Consider the following 25,020-nt stretch of genomic DNA (forward strand, 5'->3'; position numbering starts at 1 on the left):
AAATGTTTTTACTCACAGGCAGCAACTATTGTTCTGACAGGCATAGACGGTTCACTTGGCTCTCCAAAGCCAGCTCTGTTCTCAGCAAGAACACGGAACTCATACTCTATGCCTTCAGTAAGTCCAGTCACTTCATAGCTTAGCTCAACAATAGATTTCTTTGAGGCCCTGATCCATCTCATGGCCTTTTTCTCTTTCTTCTCAACACAGTAACCGACAATATCACTTCCACCATCCTCAGTTGGTCTTCTCCATGTCACAGTAGCTGAGTGTCCATCAACTTTTTCAACTTCTGGTTTTGATGGTGGGCCAGGAGGTACTAAAAGCATAAAAGTTAGATATAATATAAACACATTTGGCTTGACATAGAACCTAGGGTCTCAGGAGAATGAACTGATACATACCAAATCTATCAACCATCTTGACAGGCTCAGAATGAGCTGGCTCTCCGGCGCCATACTGGTTCACAGCAGAGACTCTAAAGATGTACTCGTTGGCCTGGATGAGTTTGTTGGCTACATAGTGACAGTCGACAACCTTCTCTTCCAGAATTGTCCATAGAAGGCGACTGGTCTCCCTCTTCTCCAGAGTGTAGTACTTAATAGGAGAGCCTCCATCCTCAGTAGGAGCTGCCCAGGTCAGGGTGACCTTCTCAGATGACACACCGCTGCATTCAATGGGACCAGGAACTGCAGGAACATCCAGAACTTTCACTTTAACGGTTTCCTCCTTTACACCAAAGGGGTTGCTCGCAGTAATGACATAATCCCCAGTGTCCTTCCTGCCGGCGTATTTTATTGATAACGTGGATGAGCTCGCAGTTTTCTCAATAGTAACAATGTCTGAAGGCTTCAAGTATTTTCCTCCCTTAGACCAGCAAGATGTCGGGGCTGGTTTGCCAAGAATACTTGTTGCAGTCACAACAATCGTTTCCCCAGCTCGGACAGTCACACCCTCCATCACCTGAGCATCGATGATAATGGTTGGTGAAGCTTTTGAAAACAAAAAGAAACACAATTACAAACCATCCCAATGTGACTTAATCAGTAATAAAGTCAGAAGATATAAACAAAATCACCATATTCATCTCTGCAGATAATAGTGTCTGTCTGGTCAGATGGTGGGCTCAGGGCACCGGCTGCATTCTTTGCTCTTATTCTGAACTCGTATTTGCAGCCCTCCTGGAGATCAGTGACAGTGTATGCCGGGTCCACAACATTGACACTGTTGGCTTTCATCCAGATCTTAGACGGAAGGTCACGTCTCTCAATTATGTAGCCAGTCAGCCTGTGGCCACCATCAAACTGTGGCTCAGTCCACTGAAGGGTCACAGTGCTTCTGGTGATGCTAATTACATCTGGTTTACCTGGAGCATCTGAGAACACACAGCATTCATGCAGCAAAACCATCATTTCCAATCCAATGTTTCACTGAGATGCACGTCTCACTTACCAATGGGATCGAGTGCAACTTGTGGATCAGTGGGAGAACTTGGTCTGCCAATGCCAGCCAGGTTAATAGCCATAACCCTGAACTCATACTCAAGACCTTCAGTCAGCCCTGTCACCTTGTGTTCCTTCATTCTCAGGGCAGTCAGACTTGATCGCTTCCACAACATACTATTTCTCTCCTTGAACTCAATGTGATACCCTGAGCATTGTTTTGAGTGGGGAAGACAGTCCTTATTAAATATGTCCCATTGTACATATGATAGTATTTAGCTCACACATTACCATACCTGTGATAGGAGAGCCTCCTGTCTTCCTGGGGTCTGACCAGGCCAGGTAAGCAGAGTCATGGCGCATACTGATGATCTGAGGTGGAGGAGGAGCATCTGGAACGTCTGGAGAAAAATTAAGACATGGTATGGAGGAGAAACCTTGATGTTAAAGCAAAAAAACAGCAAAAGATGCAAACACTTACTGAATGGATGTTTTGCAACGATAGGCTCTGACTTGAGTCCCTCTCCAACACCATACTTGTTCTCAGCACTGACTCTGAAAATATATTCTGTGCCCTCGTGGAGACCAGTTACCCTCATGGTATTTGTGTCCACAGTCGAAGAAACGGTCACCCACATGTTAGTGATAGAGTCTCTCTTTTCTAGAATGTAGTTTGTGATCTCTGAGCCACCGTCATCTTTCGGTGCTCCCCATTTTAGTGTGGCACCATCAGCAGTTACATCCTTGAACTTGATTGATCCACTGGGAATGCTAGGCTTACCTACCACCCTGAAAGAAAAACTTTTTGTCAGAGTGTTTCAAAATCGCAGTCAAATACGGATCATGGATGGATCCTCTGTAAGGGCTGTTATCTACTGGTGGTACAACTTGTTCCAACCTGATGAAAATGGTGGATTCTTTGCTTCCAGCGCTGTTCCTCAGAATGATGGTGTACTTGGAAGCATCACTCCTCTGGCAGTCCCTAATCAGGAGGGTGGTGTTAACTGGAGAGGACTCTGCACACACACGTCCAGAGTCTGTCAATTCTTCATCATCCCCCTTCTTCCAGGACACCTTGGGCGATGGTTTGCCAACGACTGGAATTTTCAGACGCACTGTGCTGCCCTCTTTCGCAACATAACACATGTTGGGCAGCTCCCTCAAGTCACAGGTTGGATGAACTGTGAAAGACAGTGGTGCAATACTTGAAACTGATAGTACACAGAATCCAATTAAGAAAACACATTTTTTGGCATTGACACAACAACTTCAGTATACATTCTGTTTTGTGAATGTTTCTTCTTACTGATTTGATCCTTGGCAACTACTGTCAGCTCCTTGGCAGCACTCTCTCCAGTGTCATTCACAGCCTTGACACTGTACTTGTACTCTCTGCCCTCCACCAGATCCTTGGTGCTGTACTGCATGTTCTTGGACCTCATTAACTCCTTGTACTTGTCGTCACCGTTGAGGACCTCAAGCACATAACAAATAATGCGGCTGCCACCATCAGTTAGGGGTTTCTTCCAGCTGAGTGTACAAGAGTCCTTGGTAACCAGCAAGGCCTTAAAATCCATTACAGGACCAGGTTCCTCTGTATGATTAAAAAGGTATGTTGACATCAGCAGTAAAATTAAAACGTATAATGCTCAAAATACGCTCATCGCACGCACCGGATGCTTTGACTGAGTCGGCGGTCTCGCAGAACTCTCCAGCACCAAGCTGGTTGACAGCTGACACTCTGAAGCAGTAGGACCGTCCAGCATTCAGGTCTGGCACCTTCAAAGATGTCTTGGTGCAATTGTTGGATACAATAGACCAGGCCTTCCTCTCAGTGTCACGCTTCTCTACAATATAGTGGGTGACATTATAGCCACCGTCTAGGAGAGGAGCATCCCAGTAGATGGAGGCGCTGTCCTTAGTGGTCTCTTTCACCATCAGATTGACTGGTGGGCCAGGAGTGTCTAAAAACAAGTGAAACTCTAAACTGCAAATCTTTTGTACCATTACACTTTAACAGCTGATTCAAACTTTGGCTGAGGTCAGCAATCAAAAAAGGTTTCTTACCAAGAACCTTCACAATGACAGTGTACATCTTCATGCCTGCCACACTCTCCAGGTTGAGAACGTATTTGCCTGCATCATATCTGTTGACATTCTCCACCATCACAGTGGTGTCACTTTTAGTGGACTTTATGACAATGCCTTGGCGGTCCTTGATATTGGTGTTCATTTTTGCCCAGGTAATCTTGGGAGAGGGGTGACCCTTGATGGCAGCTTGAAGTTTCATGGTGGCACCAGCACGCAGCTCCAGGCCCTCTTTCAGCTCAGCATTCAGCTCCGCCTCCGGGGGTACTAAAAAATCAACAGTTTTATTTCCGTAATTGTTGAGCTAATCCATACCATCATTCCAAATTTGTTTTATACATTTTCTTTACTTTGTAGCATCGTAATCCAAAATAAGGTTTCGAAAACTGCACAATTCTGATCTACAGTATGTCTTGTTATGATCACTGTTATTCTATATTACACTTAGCAACACATAAAATATATGTGGTTAGAAAAAAATAAATACCAATGATGTCCTTTACAATGTGCTTGCCGGGTACTTCGACTGGCTCGCTGAAGCCAACCTTGTTGACAGCAGTGACACGGCACTGGTACTCAGCCTTGTGTATGAGGTTTTGTATGGTGTAGTTGGTATCCTGTAAGTTCCTGGGAACATTGCAGCGGATCCAGTCTGTGGTGTCTGCCCTCCTGCACTCCACCAGGTATCCCAAGATCGGGCTTCCACCATTGTGGGCAGGGGCATTCCAGGTGAGGCTTAGCGTGCTGTGCGTGGTGTCACTGACATTGGGTTTCACCACAGGTCCAGGAGGAGCTATGGAAGTGCACGTTTTCCCAGGTTAGAAACACATACCAGAGAAAGAATGCAGCGTTCAGAGGTCATGAAACTCACTGATAGGATTTTGTGCAGTTGTACTAGCCGAGGGATCACTAGGTTTGCCAAGTCCTGCCACATTGACAGCAATAACTCTGAACTCGTACTCTGACCCCTCAGTGAGGCCTGAGACATTGAAGACCCTTTCCATTGTGGGCTTCCTGTTCATCTTAGTCCAGTTCATCTCCTTGGTTTCCTTCTTCTCAAGCATGTAACCCAGAATGACTGACTTTCCATCATCAGTGGGCTCCTTCCAGCTCACTGTCATAGCGTCCTTGGTGACGTTGGTGATCACGGGTGCCTCACATGGGCCAGGGACCGCTAAAACATACATTAGCCCTTTCAGTTGAGACATCCAAATATTTTTTATTGAAATATACTGACTGTTTTGATTAGGGCTGTCAAAAATACAGCGTTAAGGGTGGCAACTAATTTATTTCATTAATTACGTTAAATTTTATTGTGTAATTAATGCATGACCACCAGAGCAATCACGCCTCTCTGTTATGACGGCAGATCGATCCATCGTAATAAGCACAGTGGCGCATAGTGGAGCATCCCCACACAGTCACACAGAGTCTGACACTCTATTATAACTTCATTCTGACCTGAACACATCAATAGCAGTACAATTCCAACACCATATACTGTATGCATGTCCAACTCACACACGTCTCTAGTCCGTTTATCCTGGGAACCACACTTTGTCATTCACATTACAAGAATGCGAGATGCATTCGGGGACACTCGGAACATCACAAAACAGTTTTATAATGCATGGGTGTGTGTAAATAAACAGGAAGATAAAGAAAAACATGAAGTGGATATTCTTATCACTCACTTCATAACTCTTAATTTCGATGTACAATTTGATACATTTAAGTATGCTGGGAATTACACTGAAAACAAGTACATTTACCTTAAATTACATGATGTCTTGAACGCAACTCCTCATTGCTGAGAATAACATGGTTTAAAGTGTGATTCAAATGTTCGTCTACTATGAAAAGAGACGAGTGCTAGACAAATTGATTTTTAGACTTGTGTGGTATCCTTCAGCTTGATTGACACATTCAGTTCATTTGCAGCTGTTAATACATACAAATATAAATCATCCTGTCCTGTCACTTATCTTTCTGTTAAATACAGTAAAATGGGCATATTTTAGACATAGTTGCTAATTGTGGGTGACTAATGGATTAATTCAATTAAAAACTGATTAGTCTGATTAAAAATTATAATCATTTGACAGCCCTAATGTTGACACATCACCTGTCTCTAAATAATTAACTATTGTGTGTCTGCTTACTAGAAAAACAGCTGAGGCAAGCAAACGGTGTACTCACTGAATGGGTTCTTGGCAATGACAGGATTAGTGATGAGACTGTCTCCAACTCCCCAAGCATTCTCTGCCCGAATTCTGAACTGGTATTCGTGGCCTTCAATTAGCTTCTCCACATTAAATTCAAGACTTTCACCCTTGATCTTCGCGGAGACCTGTGCCCAGTTCGCTCGGCTGGTTTCACGCTTGTCCAAAATATAGTTATGAACAGGGGCGCCACCATCATTCAGTGGTGGCTCCCATGATAACTTAATGTTGGTGCCAAAGACTTCAAGATACTTGGCGCTCGCAGGTGGACCAGGCACATCTGCGTGACAAAATTCCAAATCCATAATTGGACTTCAGTAATTAAAGCCAACACAATCAGTTACAGAAAAAAAGTACTCACCCAAAACTGTAACCTGAATGTCAGCAGTCTTGGATCCACTGGCATTCTCTGTATGGATGGTGAAGATTCCAGTGTGCTCTTTGGTGACTGCTGTAATCTCCAGCTGGAACTGATGTCTCTGCTGGGTGATGACCTGACCTTCACTTGATCTCAGGCTGTCATCGCCTCTTTTCCAGGAGACTCTAGGCATTGGTTTACCAAACACATCAGCCTCCAGGAGAATTGTAGCTCCGGCCTTCACCTTCAAACCCTTCTGCATCCTAGAATTAAGTTCTATCCTCGGAGGCACTGTAGTAAACAATAAAATACTTTAGCATCTCCAAGCTCGTTAAAAATAAAAAGGTAATTTAATTTTTTTTCTCAGTTAAACCCTCTCACCATTCTCAGCACAGACCAGGATAGCATCTGTGGGCTCTGAGGGTTTGCTAATGTTGACAGCTGTTTTGGCAATGACTCTGAACTGGTACTGCAGGTCTCGTTCTAGACCAGTCACAGTGTGCTCCTCTCTTGGGACGTTCTGGCTGCTGGTGTTGCAGCGCACCCAGATGTCCCCAGGCACCCGCATGACCTCTACATAGTATCCAATGATCTTGCTACCACCGTCGTTCTTGGGGCGGGCCCAAACAAGAGTTACAGAGTTCTTGGTCACATCCAGGACTTCTGGTTTCCCAGGTGTATCTGTTACACAATGACATACATAAGATAGTATTAGAAGTTAATTCATTCAAAGTGTTCATATGTGTATCGGAAACCCACCAATAGGTGTTCTAGCAGTTACAAAGTCTGTCTTCTTGCTTGGCTTTCCCTGACCAGCACGGTTAATGGCAGACACCCTAAATGTGTACTCCAGGCCTTCAATTAGGCCGGCGCAGGGGTACTCAGTGGTCCGGACCACAGTGTCGTTGGCCTTCACCCATAGTAGGCTGTTTCTTTCTTTGCGCTCAATGTAGTAACCTGTAATGGGGCTTCCGCCATCACTCTCTGGCTTGTCCCAGGCCACAAACATGCAGTCCTTATTGGTCTTGTTGATGCGGCAGTTAAGAGGTTCACTGGGAACATCTGGTAAATAGGAAAACATACAAACCAAATATTGTTTTTCTAGAATGGATGACCTTTACATTCTGTGGTGATAAGAGGACTTAACGGTAATACATAGTATAGTAACTGTCATTGATGCTTGAGTGGCATCATCTATTACAGCAACTAATCAAGGGGAATGTTATTTTGTGCCATGAATAATGAAACCTACCAAATGGGAACTTGGCAATCATTCTGTCAGACTGCATGGGATCCGACACTCCGTAGCGGTTTTCAGCACGGATGCGGAATACATACTCCTTCCCGGGAATGAGTTTCCCCAGCCTACAGTTTGTCTTCTGGCAGGAGGAAACAGCAGTCACCCAGTCACCTCTACTGACATCACATTTCTCCACCACGTAATTTGTGATTTTGCTGCCTCCGTCCTCCAGTGGTTTGTTCCAGGACAGGGAGCAAGCATCCGAGTCAATGTCACTGATTGCCACAGGACCCACAGGAGGCCCGGGAATATCTACAAAACAGAGAGAATCGCTGTTAAGACATGAAATTCAGAATTTACTAAGTCCCAATAATGACTCACAGACACTAACCTCTGATAATCATTTTCAGGGCCTGAACCACCTTTGCAGAGCTATTTTCAGCCATGAGGCTATACTCTCCGCTGTCTGTCCTTGAGACATCCTTTATGATCAAGACACACAAGTTGCCAGACTGGTGCACTGCCAGACGACTTGAAGAGACCAGTGGGACTTCACCGCACATCCACTTGCAGGCTGGAGAAGGTTTTCCAGAAACAAGTGCTTCTACCCTTAGCTTTGCTCCGGCTCTGGCACTGACCGTCTCTGGCATAACAATCTTTGGCTCCACTGTGTGTGTGTGTGTTGTAGGGGGTTATGGGACAGACAGGGGAGTTATGAGGAAACATTAGATTTGAATGATTTCCATGAGAGCTGACAATGATTATGATGCATCTTTATCAAGCCTCGATTATTAATTCATCATAATGATCTGATATTGGAACTTACACATCTGTTCCTTGATCTCGACCGGCTCCCGAGTCTCCGTGAACAAGCTCAAGCCCATCATATTCTTGGCAGCCACTCTGAACCTGTACCTCTTGCCCTCTCTCAGGCCACTGATGCTGATGCTCAACCCCTTTACAGTCGTGTAGGCATTCCACACCTCCTTCTCTGGCTCCTCACCATCTTCTTCCACTACGGGAGGCCGTGGAAGTGGTGGAGGAGCATCTTCTCCATCTACAACCTGCAGTTAAGAAATATGAATGCCAGATCCAGACTTTGGCACATAAATTGTGAATCAAATCACCGTGGTATAAAAATGAATATAGCAAGATCTGCACACAACCTTTAAATGTAAGGTAATAAGTGGTCAACTGAAAGTTAAAATGCAGCAAGATTGCTCTACAAACCTCTGTGAGTGCTTGCGGCTCAGGAGGAGGCTTAACTTCTATGTACTCAATTACATAACCATCAATCTTGGCTCCGCCATCCCTTGTAGGCTTCACCCAGCCAACTGTGGCGCTATTTTTGGTGATCTCCAGAATTTCAATTTTCTCACAAGGATCAGGTTTGCCTGGGAAAAAACATCGGATTTGCCCTTATTACCAATAAACATGGAAAGAAGCAGCAAAACACAGACAGATCTCAGTACTCACGTATCACTATATGACAGAGAAGTCATACTTACTGACAGGATCAGAGGCAAGGTAGGAAGTGGGTGACACCCTGGGAACTCCTGAGCCATACTCATTGACAGCAGTCACTCTGAAGTAGTACTCTGTGCCTGGCATGAGGCCGCTGACCTTGAAGGGAATCTTATCCTTCTCAACTTCAGCCTTGACCACTGCCCAAGTCTTCCGATCAATTTCACGCTTCTCAACGACGTAGTGAGTAATTTCCCTGCCACCATCATTCTCTGGAGGGCTCCAAGAAAGCATTGCTGATGTCTGTTTGATGTCACTAGCCTCCAGATTAATCACAGATCCTGGAGTGTCTGTTAGGGAAAAACATGCAACAGAACTTTTTAAGGCCAATAAAACAAAAAATAAACTATCCAAATTTTACTTGATCACATCATAAAGCTGTGACAAGCAGAAGGAAAGACATACCAAGAACTTTAACAGTGACAAACACAGCCTTTTCTCCAGCAGGACTCTGCACAGTCAGACAGTATTTTCCAGAGTCATCACGTGTGCTATCAGGAATGACCAAGAAAGTCATGGTGTCGATGATGTCGACATGGCCCTTCCTGACTACGTTATCAATGCCCATCCTCCTCCAAGTGACTTTGGGAGGTGGTCTTCCTCTGATAGTAGCACACAGTCTGATGGGACAACCAGCTCTCACGGTTAGTCCCTGTTTCAGGTTGGCATCCAAGTCAATCTCTGGTGCCTCTGTTAAAAACAAAACAGATTTTCAATATGAAACATCAAATGATAAACATTGGTAACTAAGAACACCTATGTCCTCACCAAGTATTTCCTTGGGATTCACAGCTGCCTCCAGGTCACAGGGCAGGCTCATTCCCACCTGGTTCTGAGCTGACACTCTAAATTCATACAGAAGTTTTTCATCCAGACTTGTGACGGTGAACTCACAAACAACAAGCTGAGCAGCCACATTGCAGCGTTTCCAACTGTCATCTCCCTTCTTGCCACTTCCTTTCACCCTCATCTCAACAACATAACCAATGATGGGAGCTCCGCCATCTGATAAAGGTTTGGTCCAGCCAAGAGTTACAGTTGACTTGGTGCTGTCCAGGACCTTCATGTGGGTGGGTGGCGCAGGAGGTTCTGGAGGAAAACATGACACTCTGTAAAAATGAAGTCATAACACGCAATTAATAACAAAACTACCACCACTACTTGACATACCAATTGCATCCTTAGCAGGGACAGCACGTGAGGGTTTGCTTGCACTGCCGATGCCAATTTCATTAACAGCTTTCACTCTGTACTGGTATTCATGGAGAGGTAGAAGTCCTGTTACTGTCAAGCGAGTTCCAGGGATGGCCTCCTTGTTAACAGGGGACCACCTAACAGCATGCTCCTCCTTCTTTTCTAAGAGGTAACCAGTGATTGGCTTTCCACCATCTTTCTCAGGCTCTGACCATTGCACTGTCATCTCCTCCTTGGAACTCTTGGTGACCTCTGGTGTTTCAGGGGCTCCTGGGACATTAAACTTGGTGCCAGCTAGAATGGCCTCACTCTCTACTGCAGGGCCAGGACCCATCTTATTCTCGGCACGAACTCTGAAGATATATTCATTTCCCTCAATAAGACGAGTGACATTGGCCTTGTTTGTGATGACAGCATTCGAGTGAACAGACCAGACACCCCTCTTGGTGTCACATTTCTCTATTATGTAGTTGTAGATCTCACAGCCGCCATCGTCCTCTGGTATGTTCCAAGCCAAATGGCACCTGTCAATGGTGATGCCAGACACTTTGAGCTCACTAATAGGGCCAGGTCTGTCCAATACATTGACTTTAGCGTGTGCAGAGCACGTTCCTGCACTGTTCGAGGCACTGACCACATATTTGCCACTGTCTGTACGCCGAGCAGAGGTCAGCAGCAACTTTGAGAAGTCAGCACCAGTTTCGATCTGAAGCCTGGGGCTCTTTTTTATTTCCTCAGTGCTATCATCCCTAGTCCATTTGACATCAGGTTGAGGTTTGCCCTTGACTATTGACTCAATAGGAATTGAGTCTCCTGCTTTCACAACAAGGGTTCCATCCAATTTGATTTTGATCTCTGGTTCTACAACCTGCTCTTTAACCAAAACTTCAGCTGTGGTCACCCAGTTGCTTTCGCCTCCATCATTCTTCGTCTGAACTCTGAACTGGTAGACCTGGTTTTCAATGCACCGGTCAGCCATAAAGTAAGTCTCCTTGATTGCACCCTTATGAAGTCTCTCCCACTCCTCAGCCTCTTTTGGCTTCTTCTCCACATGGTAACCCAGGTTCCGGCTGCCTCCATCGTAGTCAGGTTTCTTCCACTTGAGGAAGCAGAAGGTTTTGCCAATCTCAGAAATATGGAAGTCGATTGGTTCACCAGGTTTCTCAATTGGGTCAACTGCCAGCACAGCCGTCTTGGTCTCAATGGGTGGACCAACACCGATCTTGTTTTCGGCACTAACACGGAAAAAGTACTCACAGCTCTCTGAAAGAGGGGCCTTCATCAGGCGCTTTGTACAATCACTGGACACAACTGTCCATCCCCTCTGGCTTGGCTGACGACACTCAATAATATACTGTGTGATTTCTGTGCCTCCATTGTCCTCTGGGTTCTCCCATGAAACCATGCAAGAGTTCTTGGTAACATAAGCCACCTTTATATTCTGGCAAGCTCCAGGTGTGTCAAGGACATTGACAATAATAGTGGCTTGTGCCTGTCCGCTGCTGTTCTTAGCAAGAATGGAGTATTTGCCATAGTCAGATCTGACTGAATCGTTGATGACCAATTCACACAAAGGATAGTTGTTATTCAGCTCAGTACGCTTGTCCCGAGACAAGGCTCTAGCATCTTTGGTCCATGTGATCTCTGGGTCAGGTCTGCCCTTAACTCTGGTGATCAAATTGATGATCTGACCCGCCCTGACAGTCAGAGAGTCGCGGCACGATACATCAACAACAACCTCTGGAGGTACCAGAATGTCCTTTGCCAAGATGGTTTCGCTCAACTCCCGGGGTTCACTATCTCCAACTTTGTTTGTAGCTCTGATGCGGACCCTGTATTCCATACCTTCAATGAGGCCTGGAACTCTGTAGGCACACATCTTGATGAGTTCTTTGTTAATCCTGTCCCACTGAGCAGATCCGGACTTTTGAATCTCAACGACATAGCCCAAGATAGGACTGCCTCCATCTCTTGTCGGCTTGGTCCAGCAGATATCAGCATAGGACTTACTCCAGTCCTTCAGTTTAGGATTTCCCGGAGGTCCTGGCTTAGTGATAGCTCGGGTGGCCCTGATGGGGTCAGAGGTGAGGGATGGCTCACTGATACCAGCAATGTTCTCAGCAAAAACTCTGAACTCATAACTGTTGCCTTCAAATAGACCCGAAACTCTGTATCTGAGGTCCAGTACAGGGGTTTTGTTGACACGGATCCACTTCCCTGTCATTTCTCTGCGTTCAACCACGTAGCCGCTGATGGGACTACCTCCATCATAGTCAGGCAGGGACCACTCCACTGTCACAGCATTCTCTGTGATATCGGAGCACACTGGGAGGCCTGGTGGACCAGGAGGGTTGAACAGATGTTTGGCTATAGTGGGAGGGCTCTCGAGCCCAGCACCAATGCCTATCTTGTTCTCTGCGCGGATACAAACAATGTACTCACGACCCTGCTCGAGGCGTGACACCTTAGCTTTGGTGCTGATACCGCTAGAGCTCACTACTGACCAGGGCTCCCATGGCTTCTTCACATCTTTCTTTTCAACCACATAGTTGGAGATGGGTGTACCGCCATCATCTTTGGGTGGCCTCCATTGTATCATCATGTGGTCAGGGGTAACCTCTAAGATGTTGATGGGACCAACGGGTGCACCTGGAAGGTCAAGCACAGTGACATGCAGAGCGACAGTCTTGCTGCCTGCAGGGTTGGACACAGTGAGGATGTACTCCCCAGTGTCTCCTCTCTTGCAGTCTGGGATGCTGAGGATGGTGGTGGCTCCAGAGGACTCAATGTTATAGTGGCCTTCAGATGTGATTTCCTTGCCATCTGTCATCCACTTAGCGGTGGGCATGGGAATTCCAGTCATCTTGGCAGGCAGGACAATACTGCTTCCCGCCTTCACAACAATACCCTCAATAAGCTTCACATCAACTTCAATAGTGGGTGGTACTGAAAGAGAAAAAAAGCATCTTCATGAGGATCGCCTCTCTGAAACCATAGCTTTTTTATCGTCTACACTAACGACATCTTACATGTCTTCTCCTGACAGGTGACAGGGACGCTGGTGTCAGGACGGCTCACACCAATGGCATTCTGAGCCATTACCCGGAAGCGGTAGGTCTTGCCTTCCTCCAGAGCTGTGACATGTGCACGGTCACCACAGACAGTCTTAAAGGTGACCCAGTCCGCTTGATTTTCTTCCTGGTGCTCAATGATGAATCCAGTAATTTCACTTCCACCAGTGCGATCAGGCCACTCCCACTCTAACCACACCTCTGTCTTGTCTGCATCAGTGTGGTGTAGGTTCTTCGGTGGGCCAGGTGGATCTAAAATGTAACACAACTTTAAGTCTCTTGATTGTGATGTTGTTGATTGTATGAACATTATAGACAAGAAGAAGAGTATTACAACAAGTACTGTATTTTCATGACCATAAGGCGCACTTAAAAGTCTTACATTTTGTCCAAAATGTGCAGGGCGTCTTATAATGCGGCGTGCCTTGTGTGTGTACCGGGTTCCAAAATCTGTAAGTGTTGCTGTGTGACTTTTATGAGCGCTCCTCTCGACTGACTGGGAGTGTCTCCTGCCGACACGTTGCTTATATACAGTAGAAGAAAGGTGGACGTGACTGAGGACGCTAAAGGCATGCCCCAATAGTTATACAGATATATTTTATGGAATGGCGCCATATATCCATCCGGGCAAGGACTACCGTGGCCACCTTCCGCTCCTACTGCAATAAAAACATTGCAGACAAACAAATCCAGCCCAACTACATCACCAACATGGACGACGTGCCGCTCACTTTCGACATCCCGATGAACCATGACTGTTACATGGTTACATGTAACCATGTACATCGGGTTACTGAACCCGATGACTGTTACACCCACGGTGTAAGAAGGAGAGGTTCCGCAGGTCCTTCATACCGACCGCTGTCAGGCTCTACAACACCTGCACCACCTGAACCATGTTGTAGTCACGATGCTTTACTTTACTTTACTTTACTGTTCTCTTTACTTGTCTTGCTTGCTTGCTGCTGTAACAAGTAAATTTCCCCGCTGTGGGATAAATAAAGTACATACAATACAATACAACCACACTGCAGACAAGGGGACCAGCACGGTAGCGATACACACAACGGGGCATGATAGGTTGGCTTTTACTGTTGTGCTTGGTTGCCATGGTAATGGACAGAAACTGCTACCTATGGTGATTTTTAAGAGGAAGATGCTGCCTAAAGAAAAGTTTCCAGCCGGACCAATCAAAGGGGTTGGAAGGACGAGGAGAAAATGGCTGAGTGGCTGAATGACGTAGACAGTAAGAGACCAGATGTTTTTTTCCCATGCGTCACCACAGCCGCTGTGAAATACCAAGTGCAGCAAATTAACTTGGAGCTTGACATCATTCCGGGAGGCTTGACGAAGAAACTCCAACTGCTGGACATCGGTGTAAACCCGGCGTTTAAAGTGAAGTTGAGGGCTGCGTGGGAGTGATGGATGACAGCTAGCGAACACAGCTTCACTAAGACTGGGAGGCAGCGCCGTCGGAATTGTGCTACAATTTGTGAATGGATATAAACACGGCGTTTAAAGTGAAGTTGCGAGTGGCGTGGGAGCGATGGATGACAGCTAGCGAACACAGCTTCAATGAGACTGGGAGGGAGCACCGTGCGAGTTACGCCACAATTTTGTGAATGGATTGTGGATGCTTGGGCTAATGTGTCTGATGCACTGTTGTTCAAGCTTTCGCAAAAGCCAGCATCATTTCTGAGGCGCTGCACGGCAACGAGACTGACTCTGACAATGACGACAGGGAACCTGATGGTTGATGGAGAACTTGCCCCCTGTTCATTTGGGATACATAAAATGAGGACTTTGATGGATTTGTGGATGAGGATTGACCAAAAATAACGTGAGTACATTGTTAAATACTTCATTAAAGTACAACTGAACTCAGTTTTGCTCCCGCTGGCCTTTTAAAAACATACAATAGCATGTATGCTAGCGTATTGTCGCTGGCTAAGTACGCTGGGGAACTTCCTGTTCCCCAGCGTGCTTTGCAGTAGTGTTTTGGTGCAAATGCTCTTAAAGTTACATGTTTGAGCTACATAGTTGTTAGTTATGCAAAAATAGCGGTAGTGTCTTGTCTGTTTTTTCGTTGCTGTGTGATGTTTTTAGTTATGCACCATGACTGAGACTGCTCTTAATCTGTCTAAAGGAATAAACCCTTGTTGCTTCCTCACCGACTTCTGAGCGACACCGTTTGTTTTAGCATGCATACCTGCGCCCAATAATACAGTGCGCCTTGTATACTGTATGTGTTAAATACAGAAATATTACCTGTAACTGAGACGGCGCCTTTTAATGCGGTGCGCCTTACGGTCGTGAAAATACGGTAAGCAAAAGTAGCTGTAGAAGGCATGATACATTTGACTGTAACTCACAGAGAGGATCAACAGCCTTGATGGGCGTCTTTGTTGTCACATAGTCGCTCCTGCCAAACTGGTTTTCCGCTGCTACTCTGAACAGGTATTGGATTCCTTCCATCAGATACATGGCCATCAAACTAAGCTTCTTATTGGCTGCAGAGACTGGGACCCACTGCTCAGCAGCCACATCCTTTTTCTCCACAACATAATGGGAGATAATGGCACCACCGTTGTCCTCTGGAGCTTTCCATGTCAGGTAGGCAGACTCGCTGGTCACCTCAGAGATGACCAGATCTCTTGGAGGCGTTGGCTTGTCTGATGTAAAAAAAATGAATCAGATTTGAGTTTAAGGAGTGTTGCTTAAACTTAACATAACACTGTAAAGAAAGAAAACAACGTACTCAGAACCAGAACGTCAACAGTCGCCATTTTTTTCCCAGCAGCATTTTCCACCATGAGAGTGTATTTGCCGGAGTCGGGGCGGACACACTTAGGGATGAAGACTTTACTGCCAGTGGAGGTGACGGCGACAGTAATGTGAGGTGGCATTTCGCCATCATTTTTTTTCCAGCTGACGGTGGGTGTCGGCACACCCTTGATGGTAGCACTCAAGGTGATGTCAGAACCCAGCATGGCCAGATGGTCACGCGCCATGTTGGCATCCAACAGCAACTCTGGCACCTCTGTGAAGGGAAGGAGGAATGAATTGAGTAGTCATGAACATGCTAGTTAGTGTTTCACTCGCTCACATGCCAAGACTATTATCAACATAATTTAGGAACTACGATGATTATTAATTATTGATTGGCACAGAAATTTGAACGCTTAACAGCACTTACATTGACAATTTTAAGAACTGTGAACAATTCAAAGAATTCTCCTAACACATTTTTGGAAGGTTTTTTCAAGCCTTTTTTACACTACTTGACAGAAAACTAACCTCAAAGTTAATTTGATCAAAAGAAATTGTAATTATTAAATAAACAAAGAGGTGATCAGTCATACCCAGTCTATCATGGACCTTGATGGTCTCTTTAACATAGGCTGGATCAGATTTTCCTGCTGCATTAACAGTGTAGATCCGAAAAGCATACTCCTGGCCGTCAGTCAGGCCTGTCACTACGTAGTGCAGGTCAGGGCACTGCTCTGGGCGCTCATTAGCCTGGAACCACTCCACCGAGCCCGGCTTCTGGTACTCCACAAGATAGCCAAATATCCGTCCTTTTCCATCATGGCGGGGCATCTTCCACTTGAGACTGACTGAGTCTTTTGTCTTGTCATAGGCCTCGGGGGTCACTGGAGGACTGGGCCGCACTGTAAGGAATTAATTATGTGTATGAATTTATCACTGTAGTATGATGATGACTATTTGTTTGAGTCATCCTAACCGATGGGGTCTTTGGCAAGGATGGGCTTTGAAGGGACACTAGGATCTCCGGTCCCCAGCTCATTTTCAGCCATCACACGGAATTCGTACTCGCAGCCCTCGACCAAGTCTTGGACTCTAAACTGAGTAGCAGGATATAAGGGCTCTCTTGTGGCCCTTGACCACCTCTTGGCAGTCGTCTCTTTCTTCTCCAAGATATAGTTGGTGATGGGCTTGCCTCCATCACGGGGCCGGTTCCACAGCACCAGAGCGTTGGTGGCATACACCTCTCTGACAGTTGGCATCTCAGGGGCCTCTGGGACTCCTGGAGAAGGGTCACAGACCAAAAAGTCGTTATTCTGTACCTACGAGATTAAAACTGAAATATTCCATGACACTTGTTTCAATCTGTTTTACATTAAAAAAAAGGCTAGCTAAAGGGATTTGCATTGTGTTTTTGAAAAACTTGGCTTGTGTGAAGAAATTACTGAAGAGATCTTTGGCTCTCATCTCATCAGACTCCAGTGGGTCGCTGATACCGTACATGTTCTCAGCAGAGATCCGTAAAATATACTCCCTGCCCTCTGTCAGTTTGGGTATCTGAAATTAACAAACAGTTCAGGCTTTGGGTCCCTGCACTCAAACTTGCAGGACACATGCAAAAACATATGATGGCAGATCCATATGGACTAACCTTGCATGTCGTCTTGGTGGTGGCTGAGGTGACAGTGGTCCACATGTCTCGATTTGTGTCTCTCTTCTCAATAATGTAATTGGAGACCTCAACTCCGCCGCTGTCCAGAGGAGGTTTCCAAGAGATGACCATGTATTCACGGTGTACCTCCTCAAAGACAACTGGACCCACAGGAGGAGTTGGTCGGTCTGTGTGACAACAGAAGCATGCTGATTCACGACAATCAACTGCAAGTAACCTCACTTAGCCCCAAATGTGCTGCATCTCATCAGAATGATCACTTAAGTAGCATCTGCTAATGATTTTCACATCATTTTGTGTTCCTCTCTGCCATAAAATAATTTGCCCAGCCTACCATTCTTTGTTTTTATAGCTCATTTGAATTATTGCTTTTCAATTCCTGTTAGTTTCTGAAAAACAAATGGCTATTGGCAGATGTCAGTTGGAAATATGACGGTCAGGATAAGGTTCAGCTTTGTACCGACAACTGTGACGTTGCAGACTCCCTTCCTGGACCCGGTACTATTCTCCACCACCACCATGTAACGGCCACTGTGTTGGCGCTGCGCCTTCATCACTCCCAGTGACATGGATGTCAGCGTGTTCTTGAACATGACGTGTTTGTCGGCTTTAAGCTCCTCATCGTCTCGGTACCACACAATGGAAGGGGAGGGTTTGCCAGTGTATCGACCTTGCAGCTGGAAGCTCTCACCAACACGTACTATGATCTTGTCACGGAAGTCCAGCTCAATGGTTGGTGGCTCTGGAACCAACCAAGTCAGTAAGTTCTCAGAATGGACTACTGGGACTGTTCACAGATATGCGGCTTACCTAGTTCATCTCTGCAGGTGATTGGTTTGGTGCAGAAAGACGGCTTGCTCGGTCCGACCTCGTTGACAGCAATAACCCGGAACTCGTAGGTGTCACCCTCCCTCAGCCCGTCAAAGGTATACTTTCTCTCCATCAGCTTCTCCTTTGTCAGTCGAGTGAACTTGTCTTTGCCAATCATACGAGCCTCCAGGATGTACATAATTATCTCAGAGCCACCGTCAAACTTAGGAGCTTTCCAGGTAATGTTAATCAAATCTTTGGTTACTTTGGTGACCTCAATCTCTTCAGGTCGGTCGGGCACACCTGAACAGGCAGAGACCCATAAGGTTATATCTTGCATGACTTTGTTCCTTCTGACATGCAAATTTCTATCACTTACTTAACGGTTCCCTGATAACGATCTCGGCCGCCGTCTCCATGAAGGGTCCGATGCCAATGACATTCTCAGCGGCAACTCTGAAGAAGTAGGCCTTGCCTGAAATGAGGCCAGTAGCCACGGCATTCTGTCTGCTGGCGGAGAATGAGAGCGACGTCCAGGCCTTTCGCTCTGCTTCACGCTTTTCTATCACATAGTTGCTGATGGGCGAACCGCCATCATTCTCTGGGAAGTACCAGTTGAGTTTGCAGGAATCACTGCTCAGGTTCTCGGTCGTCAAGGGGATGCCAACAGGTCCAGGAACGTCTGTCGGGGAATAGGGAATTGATTTGCTGACAAAAGGTTTTTCTACAAACTATGTTTTTAAATTTAAAATTATATAAAATTACTGAATGTCTCACCGAGCACTTCCACTGAAACGTTTTTCTTCTTCTCCCCTCCAGCATTCTTGGCAGTCAGTGTGTAGATGCCAAGATGCCTTCTGGCACATGCTTTAATGACCAAAGATGAGCTAATGGCGGTCGTCTCCACCTTGGCCTCTGGGGGCAATGCTGCTGCATCCCTGCTCCATGTGACTTCTGGTGATGGCTGACCTGACACATAAGCGATGATCCGGATCACCCCGCCAGCATGGACCACCATTCTTTCCTTCACTGAGGCATCCAAATCAACCTCAGGAGCAACTGATGGGAAAGGTCCCATAAATCAGTATGGAAACACACAATATGTATTTATCTATTTAACATAATATTAAAACCTTTTATGATGGACCTACTTATTCTGTCGTTGACCTCGAGTGCCTCAGGCACTTCGCCTGGCTCACTATTACCCGCAAGGTTGAAAGCCGTGACTTTGAACCTGTACTGAGCACCAGTTTTCAGACCGACAATCACAAAGCGGGTACCGCGGAGTTCAGTGTCTTTTGCCTGAAACAAAAAAATATCTGATTGTATGTTGCAAGTAGACACATTTGGACTCAGCAGAAACTGTATATCAATCACATGTAAGTGACATTGAATGAGACAACAAAATTTAACCCATCCACCAGGAGCAGTGGACCACTTCTGTTGACACTGCAAGGCATGAAAGAAACGTGTCATTGTATTTTGTATGAGCAGGTATTTTTTTTGTCACCTTAATCCAGGCCTCAGTGCCCTCCTCCTTATACTCCACCCAGTAGCCGATAATTTTGGAGCCTCCATCCTTCAGTGGGGGAATCCATTCCAGGTCCACAGTGGACCTTGTCCAATCTGAAACCTTTGGTATTGGAGGAGAGGGGGGAGCTAGAGAAAATAGATAGCACGGTTATTTGAAAGATAAACCTACTTCTTGGTTTTATGATTACACAGGATGTCTGGGAGCACATACAAATGGGGTCTCTGGCAAAGATGGGGTCACTCGGGGAACTGGGGAGTCCAGGTCCCGCAGCATTGATAGCAATAACTCTGAACAGATACTCAGAGCCCTCAATGAGTCCGCTCACGGTAAACGATTCACCCAGACCCATGGGGCGGATGGGGTCACGAGTGACACGGGTCCAGCGTTTACCCGTGGTCTCCTTGCGCTCCAACCAGTAACCAGTGATTGGGGTTCCGCCATCGTCCTCAGGCTCCTCCCAATTCACGGTCATAGAGTCCAGTGTGACACTGGATGTGGTTGGTTTCTCACACTGCCCAGGAACAGCTGTAAGGAATGAATGGTTTCTTTGTCACTGTTTTTGATTTGACCTCATGTGACAATGATAACGTAAACGGACTTACTGTACAGGTTTCTGGCAACCTCTGGATCGCTGTCTAGTGGTTCGCCAACTCCATACTTGTTCTGGGCCATAATGCGGAAAACATACTCGTGTCCCTCCATCAGGTTTTCAACTGTCCACACGCGTTCTTTGGGTTCGCTGGTGACAGGGACCCAGGTCTTTCTGTTGGCCACACGCCTCCAGATGACATAATTGGTGACTTTGGAGCCGCCATCATCCTTTGGTGGCAGCCAGGATAGAGTGATCCTCTCAGCACCAATCTCTTCAAACTTAATAGGAGCAGAGGGAGGACCGGGTCGGCCTGTAAAAACAAAAACATTTAATCTCACAGTACTTTGGACATTTGTCTGCTAGAAAATTTGTCAGAATGACAAAACTTCACGGTTGACTTAACAGTTGTGTTCTCATTGTTTCCATCTCATTTAAAGTTCAAGCATGAAATAAATCTGTTTAGGCTGATGGTGATGTCTGTGAACATACCAAGCACGTTGAGCCTCATTTCCTTGGATGCTTTGCCAAGGCTGTTGGAGGCCACCAGTGTGTAGAGGCCAGTGTCGGGGCGTTTCCCCTGCTGGATCAGTAGTGTGCAGCTGTCGTCCGACACAATCTTGTTGACGTGTTCATCATAGCAGACCTCCACCTTATTATCGGACTTGTGGGGTGGGGCCTTGTACCAGGTGAGTGTGGGGAATGGACAGCCACGTATCTTGGCCACAATACTGATATCAGTACCCTGCTCGGCCTCCATGAACTCCTTCAGTTGGATGGATGGAGCGCCTGGAGATGCAGTGCAATGTCAAACATTAGAAACTAAACATTAACACATTACATTTGTGTATTTGTCAGCTTCAACTTCAGCTTCACATAAACAGGAAAAATGAACTTTTCTACCAGTTAAAGTTCTTACAGGTTTGGTCCTGAATGAGAATGGGCCCGGCAGTGGAAGATGGTCGGCTGGGTCCGGCCTCATTGTATGCAACCACTCTGAACTCGTACTCATCTCCCTCGGTCAGGTCCTCCACCTTAAAGCTTGTAATGTCAATGTCTCTCCTGTTACACCTGTAGGCAGCAGTGCAGAGTTTAAAACTGCTCACTCTAGATACAGTATAACAGTCAGGCAGCTGGATTGGGTCTTTCGGATGAAGGTTTACCTCCTCCAAGACTCCTTCTGAGTGCCACTGGGATCCCAGCAGAGTAAGTCAACACTGTAGTGTGTGACAGGTGAGCCACCGTCATTTTTGGGAGCCTTCCATGTGAGGTTCACTGTGCCCTTTCTCACGCTCTGGATCTTTAGTCTGGTTGGAGGATCTGGAGGACCTAAAGACACCACCAGCAACATAAAGAAACTTCAATTGTAACTCCAAAATTCTACAGCAGCTTGGATGTATTGCTCACGTACGGATGGGATCTTTGGCTTTGGCTCCCTCAGTGGTCTCCACGTATACCCCAAAGCCAAATCGATTCTCGGCACGGATGCGGAACAAGTAATCCTGACCTTCAATCAGGTCTGGAACCACAAGAGACTGCGAAGCACAGGATGGATTCACCTGTGTGGAAGAGATTAGGGTAAATTGGCTGTGTTGTGTCCTGTTAATTTTTGACACCTCATTTGTTTTGGATTATTAAAAACAATGAACATTTTTCCTCTCAGAGTAAAAAAAAACAGACAATTCACCACTCAACCCTCTCAGTTAACATAAAACGTGACAACAATAATTAGATGGGCTTTACCTTTGTCCAGGCTTTCCCTTCCACTGTCTTCTTCTCAATAAAGTAGCTCTTTACCCTCTCTCCTCCGTCACTCTCCGGAGGTTTCCAGGTGAGTCTGCAAGTACCTCTTGTCATGTCGCTCACCTTCAGGTCTCGAGGAGGTCCTGGTAGGTCTACAGACCCAAAAAGCAATGGCATGGCATTTTAGGTTATTGTTACTTTTACAACTACAAATGTAGTAGTATTCGTTGAATGTCAGAGTTTACGCACCAAGCACATTGACTCTCACTTTGACCACTTTGTGTCCAGCAGGGTTCTCTACATTGATGATATAGCGGCCGCTGTGGTTCAGTTTGCTCTCGGGGATGACGACCAGGGATGTCGTGTCAGTGGAGTGAATCTAGTGATGAATTTTATGCTTTGAATTTTCAAAAAGAGCCGAGCAATGCCTCTGACTTTTGATGTTCTTTGGTGAATGTTCATTCTGCAGGAGACCATGCAAATAACCTAAGCCTGCAGTATTGGTATTTTGTAAACAAAGTCTAACCTCTGAGTCAATGGGAAGTGTGTGAAGTTCATATTTCTTCTCAGTCTCGGCTGGTCCGTCAAAGTTCCAGGTGACTTTAGGCACCGGACGCCCGGTGATGGTGGCAGGGATCTTGATGGTGGTGCCAGCCCTGCAGTTCAGCAGGTCATGAGCGCTCACATCCAGAGACACCGTTGGCTCAACTGGAGGACAGACACAGTCTCAAATAGACTACTCCTGTACTTCAAGTAGAAGTGTTTAAACAAGCCACAAGATTCTTACTCAAGATGTCCTGAACCAGGATATCAGCAGTCTTGGCAGGCTCAGAGTTACCAGCAGCATTTACAGCGTAGATCCTGAACCTGCAATTCTTGCCCTCCTTAAGGTCAGGGATGGTCATCTCAGTAGATTGGTAGAGCTTGTCTGCAGGAGTCACCCTTCTCCAATCAGGAGAGCCTTCCTCATGGACCTCGATGATATAACCCTTGACAGGACTGCCACCATCCTTTTCTGGGGGACTCCAGGCGAGTGTGATGCTGTTCTTGGTCTTGTCTTTAATCTCTGGGGATCCAGGTGAGCTCGGAGGGTCTGAGGATCAGACAGGACAAAGGTAAATTTCCATTGAGTGGAACAAATCCAATTTCCGTTTCAGTCCACATAGGGCGCCCAGAATACTGTAAATTAATCTTCGGTTCTTGTGTTTTTCATGTTGTGGCATAATTGTTTTAGATATTTTTACCTATGTTATACTGCTGATTACTAAAGAACATAAAAAAGTACAAAGGTGGGTACCATGTTTATATACTGTAGCCCTAGAACACAATATTCTGTGTGCCTTGAAAAATCTGTCAAAATTGTCAAAAATGCCCGGTACTAAGAGGGATGTCTTTTGAAAAATAGCTGGGACTGAATGAGTTAATCATGATTCATTAATGTAATTTTATTAAAATGCTTAATCATTTGACAGCCCTACTATATAATTTATAATCTATCTGCCTAACACTAGTCTCTTCAAAAGTAACACAGAATTTGAATGACACTTTAACAACAATGAGGTTCCGAGGAGGACCAGAGACATGTTTGCGAGATGGAGATACATACAGGATATGGAATTGCACTACTGTTGATGTGTTCAGATCACAATGAAGTTATGAAAGAGCGTCAGACTCTGTGACAATGTGTGGGGACGCTACACTATGCTTCTGTTTGCCGTCCTAACAGAGGGTTGTGGCTTGACATGGTGCACATGCATTAAATACACCAAAAACATAACATAATGAATTAAATTAGTTACTACTGTTAAGGTGCTATTTTTGACAGCCCTAATTTAAATACAAAGCTTTGTGTAATTATTGGTTGTTGGTGTCAACATTTTAGCCTTTTCTCAAATTTGCCTTTTGCTCTACTTTACAATTTTTGGTGTTTTTTTTTAAATGTTATTCTGTTTTTGCAGTGATGCGATGACAAATAGGTTACGGGCCAAGGATGGCCCTTGGGCCACACTTTGGGCACCACTACTCTTCATTGAAGTCGGGCATATGGCATGGACTGTGTGAGCAAACCTCAACTCTATTTGGCTTGTTGGCTTAGTGTTGCGGGCAAGCAATGGTGGTTGAGGAGAGAGGGGCTGGTCAATGCGTTACAACGGTCAACCCTCAGGAACCGCATCGCTACACCTCAGATTTTTTTGGAGGTGCACGCGTGTGAATGGAGTTACATTTGTGCCTTAATTTTGAGATGGCAAAGGCAGCTTTTGAGCACAGAAATTAAACATTAAGTGAAAAAAAATGTTTAAGCAAACATAAATGTATTTTGTGCTCAATAAAACATTTGCATGTTTGTAATTATCCACTTCAACACGTAATAATTACTGCACATGCACACCACTCGCTCCCTCTTTCCCTGTCTGTCATTCTCTGCACTCTGCCTGCTTGCCCGAGCAGGTGTGATGTGCCCTGGTACCTTTGGCCAGGTTTTTGGGACTGGGTTGTGGGCTCAGGCTTGCATGTTGCATGCCTGCAATGCAGTAGAGCGTACAGGGTTGTTCAGTGGTCAAAATGCATGCCTGTTGGGGAAGGTAAAGTCCCAAAGATTGACTGGTCGATCGCGATCTTAGTGTTGGCGACTCCTGCTTCGGAGGATAAATACTTTGGATCCAGCAATAACTCCTCAGACTAGAGCTGTCCCATCTAGTCATTGAGCATGAACTGATGAAACCTGCTCGGATGAGAGGTGAAACGTCTTTTAAGACAACCCGAACAA

The 25,020-nt window shown here is 45.8% G+C and overlaps 1 protein-coding gene across 16 annotated transcripts in view; it reads right to left on the reverse strand.

The window, feature by feature from the left end:
- LOC129187574 (titin-like) overlaps positions 1-25,020 on the reverse strand; it is a 172,621-nt gene that overhangs the window by 44,580 nt on the left and 103,021 nt on the right. For all 16 annotated transcript variants that reach the window (XM_054787058.1, XM_054787067.1, XM_054787066.1 and 13 more), the window contains 47 exons: positions 23,041-23,346; positions 22,780-22,961; positions 22,503-22,632; positions 22,254-22,405; positions 21,922-22,069; positions 21,674-21,839; positions 21,430-21,581; positions 21,003-21,299; positions 20,524-20,823; positions 20,132-20,446; positions 19,898-20,046; positions 19,539-19,689; positions 19,165-19,446; positions 18,767-19,069; positions 18,388-18,690; positions 18,038-18,319; positions 17,557-17,744; positions 17,351-17,462; positions 16,885-17,187; positions 16,502-16,810; positions 15,898-16,179; positions 15,512-15,811; positions 13,098-13,391; positions 10,045-13,014; positions 9,643-9,963; positions 9,280-9,564; positions 8,859-9,164; positions 8,581-8,744; positions 8,177-8,414; positions 7,742-8,017; positions 7,363-7,662; positions 6,870-7,172; positions 6,492-6,791; positions 6,114-6,401; positions 5,730-6,032; positions 4,402-4,704; positions 4,018-4,323; positions 3,510-3,797; positions 3,116-3,406; positions 2,749-3,036; positions 2,341-2,623; positions 1,924-2,231; positions 1,739-1,843; positions 1,453-1,650; positions 1,079-1,375; positions 405-992; positions 17-319 (listed from right to left, as the gene is read on the reverse strand). In XM_054787058.1, coding sequence (XP_054643033.1) covers positions 17-319; positions 405-992; positions 1,079-1,375; positions 1,453-1,650; positions 1,739-1,843; positions 1,924-2,231; positions 2,341-2,623; positions 2,749-3,036; positions 3,116-3,406; positions 3,510-3,797; positions 4,018-4,323; positions 4,402-4,704; positions 5,730-6,032; positions 6,114-6,401; positions 6,492-6,791; positions 6,870-7,172; positions 7,363-7,662; positions 7,742-8,017; positions 8,177-8,414; positions 8,581-8,744; positions 8,859-9,164; positions 9,280-9,564; positions 9,643-9,963; positions 10,045-13,014; positions 13,098-13,391; positions 15,512-15,811; positions 15,898-16,179; positions 16,502-16,810; positions 16,885-17,187; positions 17,351-17,462; positions 17,557-17,744; positions 18,038-18,319; positions 18,388-18,690; positions 18,767-19,069; positions 19,165-19,446; positions 19,539-19,689; positions 19,898-20,046; positions 20,132-20,446; positions 20,524-20,823; positions 21,003-21,299; positions 21,430-21,581; positions 21,674-21,839; positions 21,922-22,069; positions 22,254-22,405; positions 22,503-22,632; positions 22,780-22,961; positions 23,041-23,346 — 15,018 coding nt within the window. The remainder of the gene's footprint in view (positions 1-16; positions 320-404; positions 993-1,078; positions 1,376-1,452; positions 1,651-1,738; positions 1,844-1,923; positions 2,232-2,340; positions 2,624-2,748; positions 3,037-3,115; positions 3,407-3,509; positions 3,798-4,017; positions 4,324-4,401; positions 4,705-5,729; positions 6,033-6,113; positions 6,402-6,491; positions 6,792-6,869; positions 7,173-7,362; positions 7,663-7,741; positions 8,018-8,176; positions 8,415-8,580; positions 8,745-8,858; positions 9,165-9,279; positions 9,565-9,642; positions 9,964-10,044; positions 13,015-13,097; positions 13,392-15,511; positions 15,812-15,897; positions 16,180-16,501; positions 16,811-16,884; positions 17,188-17,350; positions 17,463-17,556; positions 17,745-18,037; positions 18,320-18,387; positions 18,691-18,766; positions 19,070-19,164; positions 19,447-19,538; positions 19,690-19,897; positions 20,047-20,131; positions 20,447-20,523; positions 20,824-21,002; positions 21,300-21,429; positions 21,582-21,673; positions 21,840-21,921; positions 22,070-22,253; positions 22,406-22,502; positions 22,633-22,779; positions 22,962-23,040; positions 23,347-25,020) is intronic.

Source organism: Dunckerocampus dactyliophorus, chromosome 9 (genome assembly GCF_027744805.1).
Source record: "Dunckerocampus dactyliophorus isolate RoL2022-P2 chromosome 9, RoL_Ddac_1.1, whole genome shotgun sequence".
In the NCBI taxonomy this organism is placed as follows: Eukaryota; Metazoa; Chordata; class Actinopteri; order Syngnathiformes; family Syngnathidae; genus Dunckerocampus; species Dunckerocampus dactyliophorus.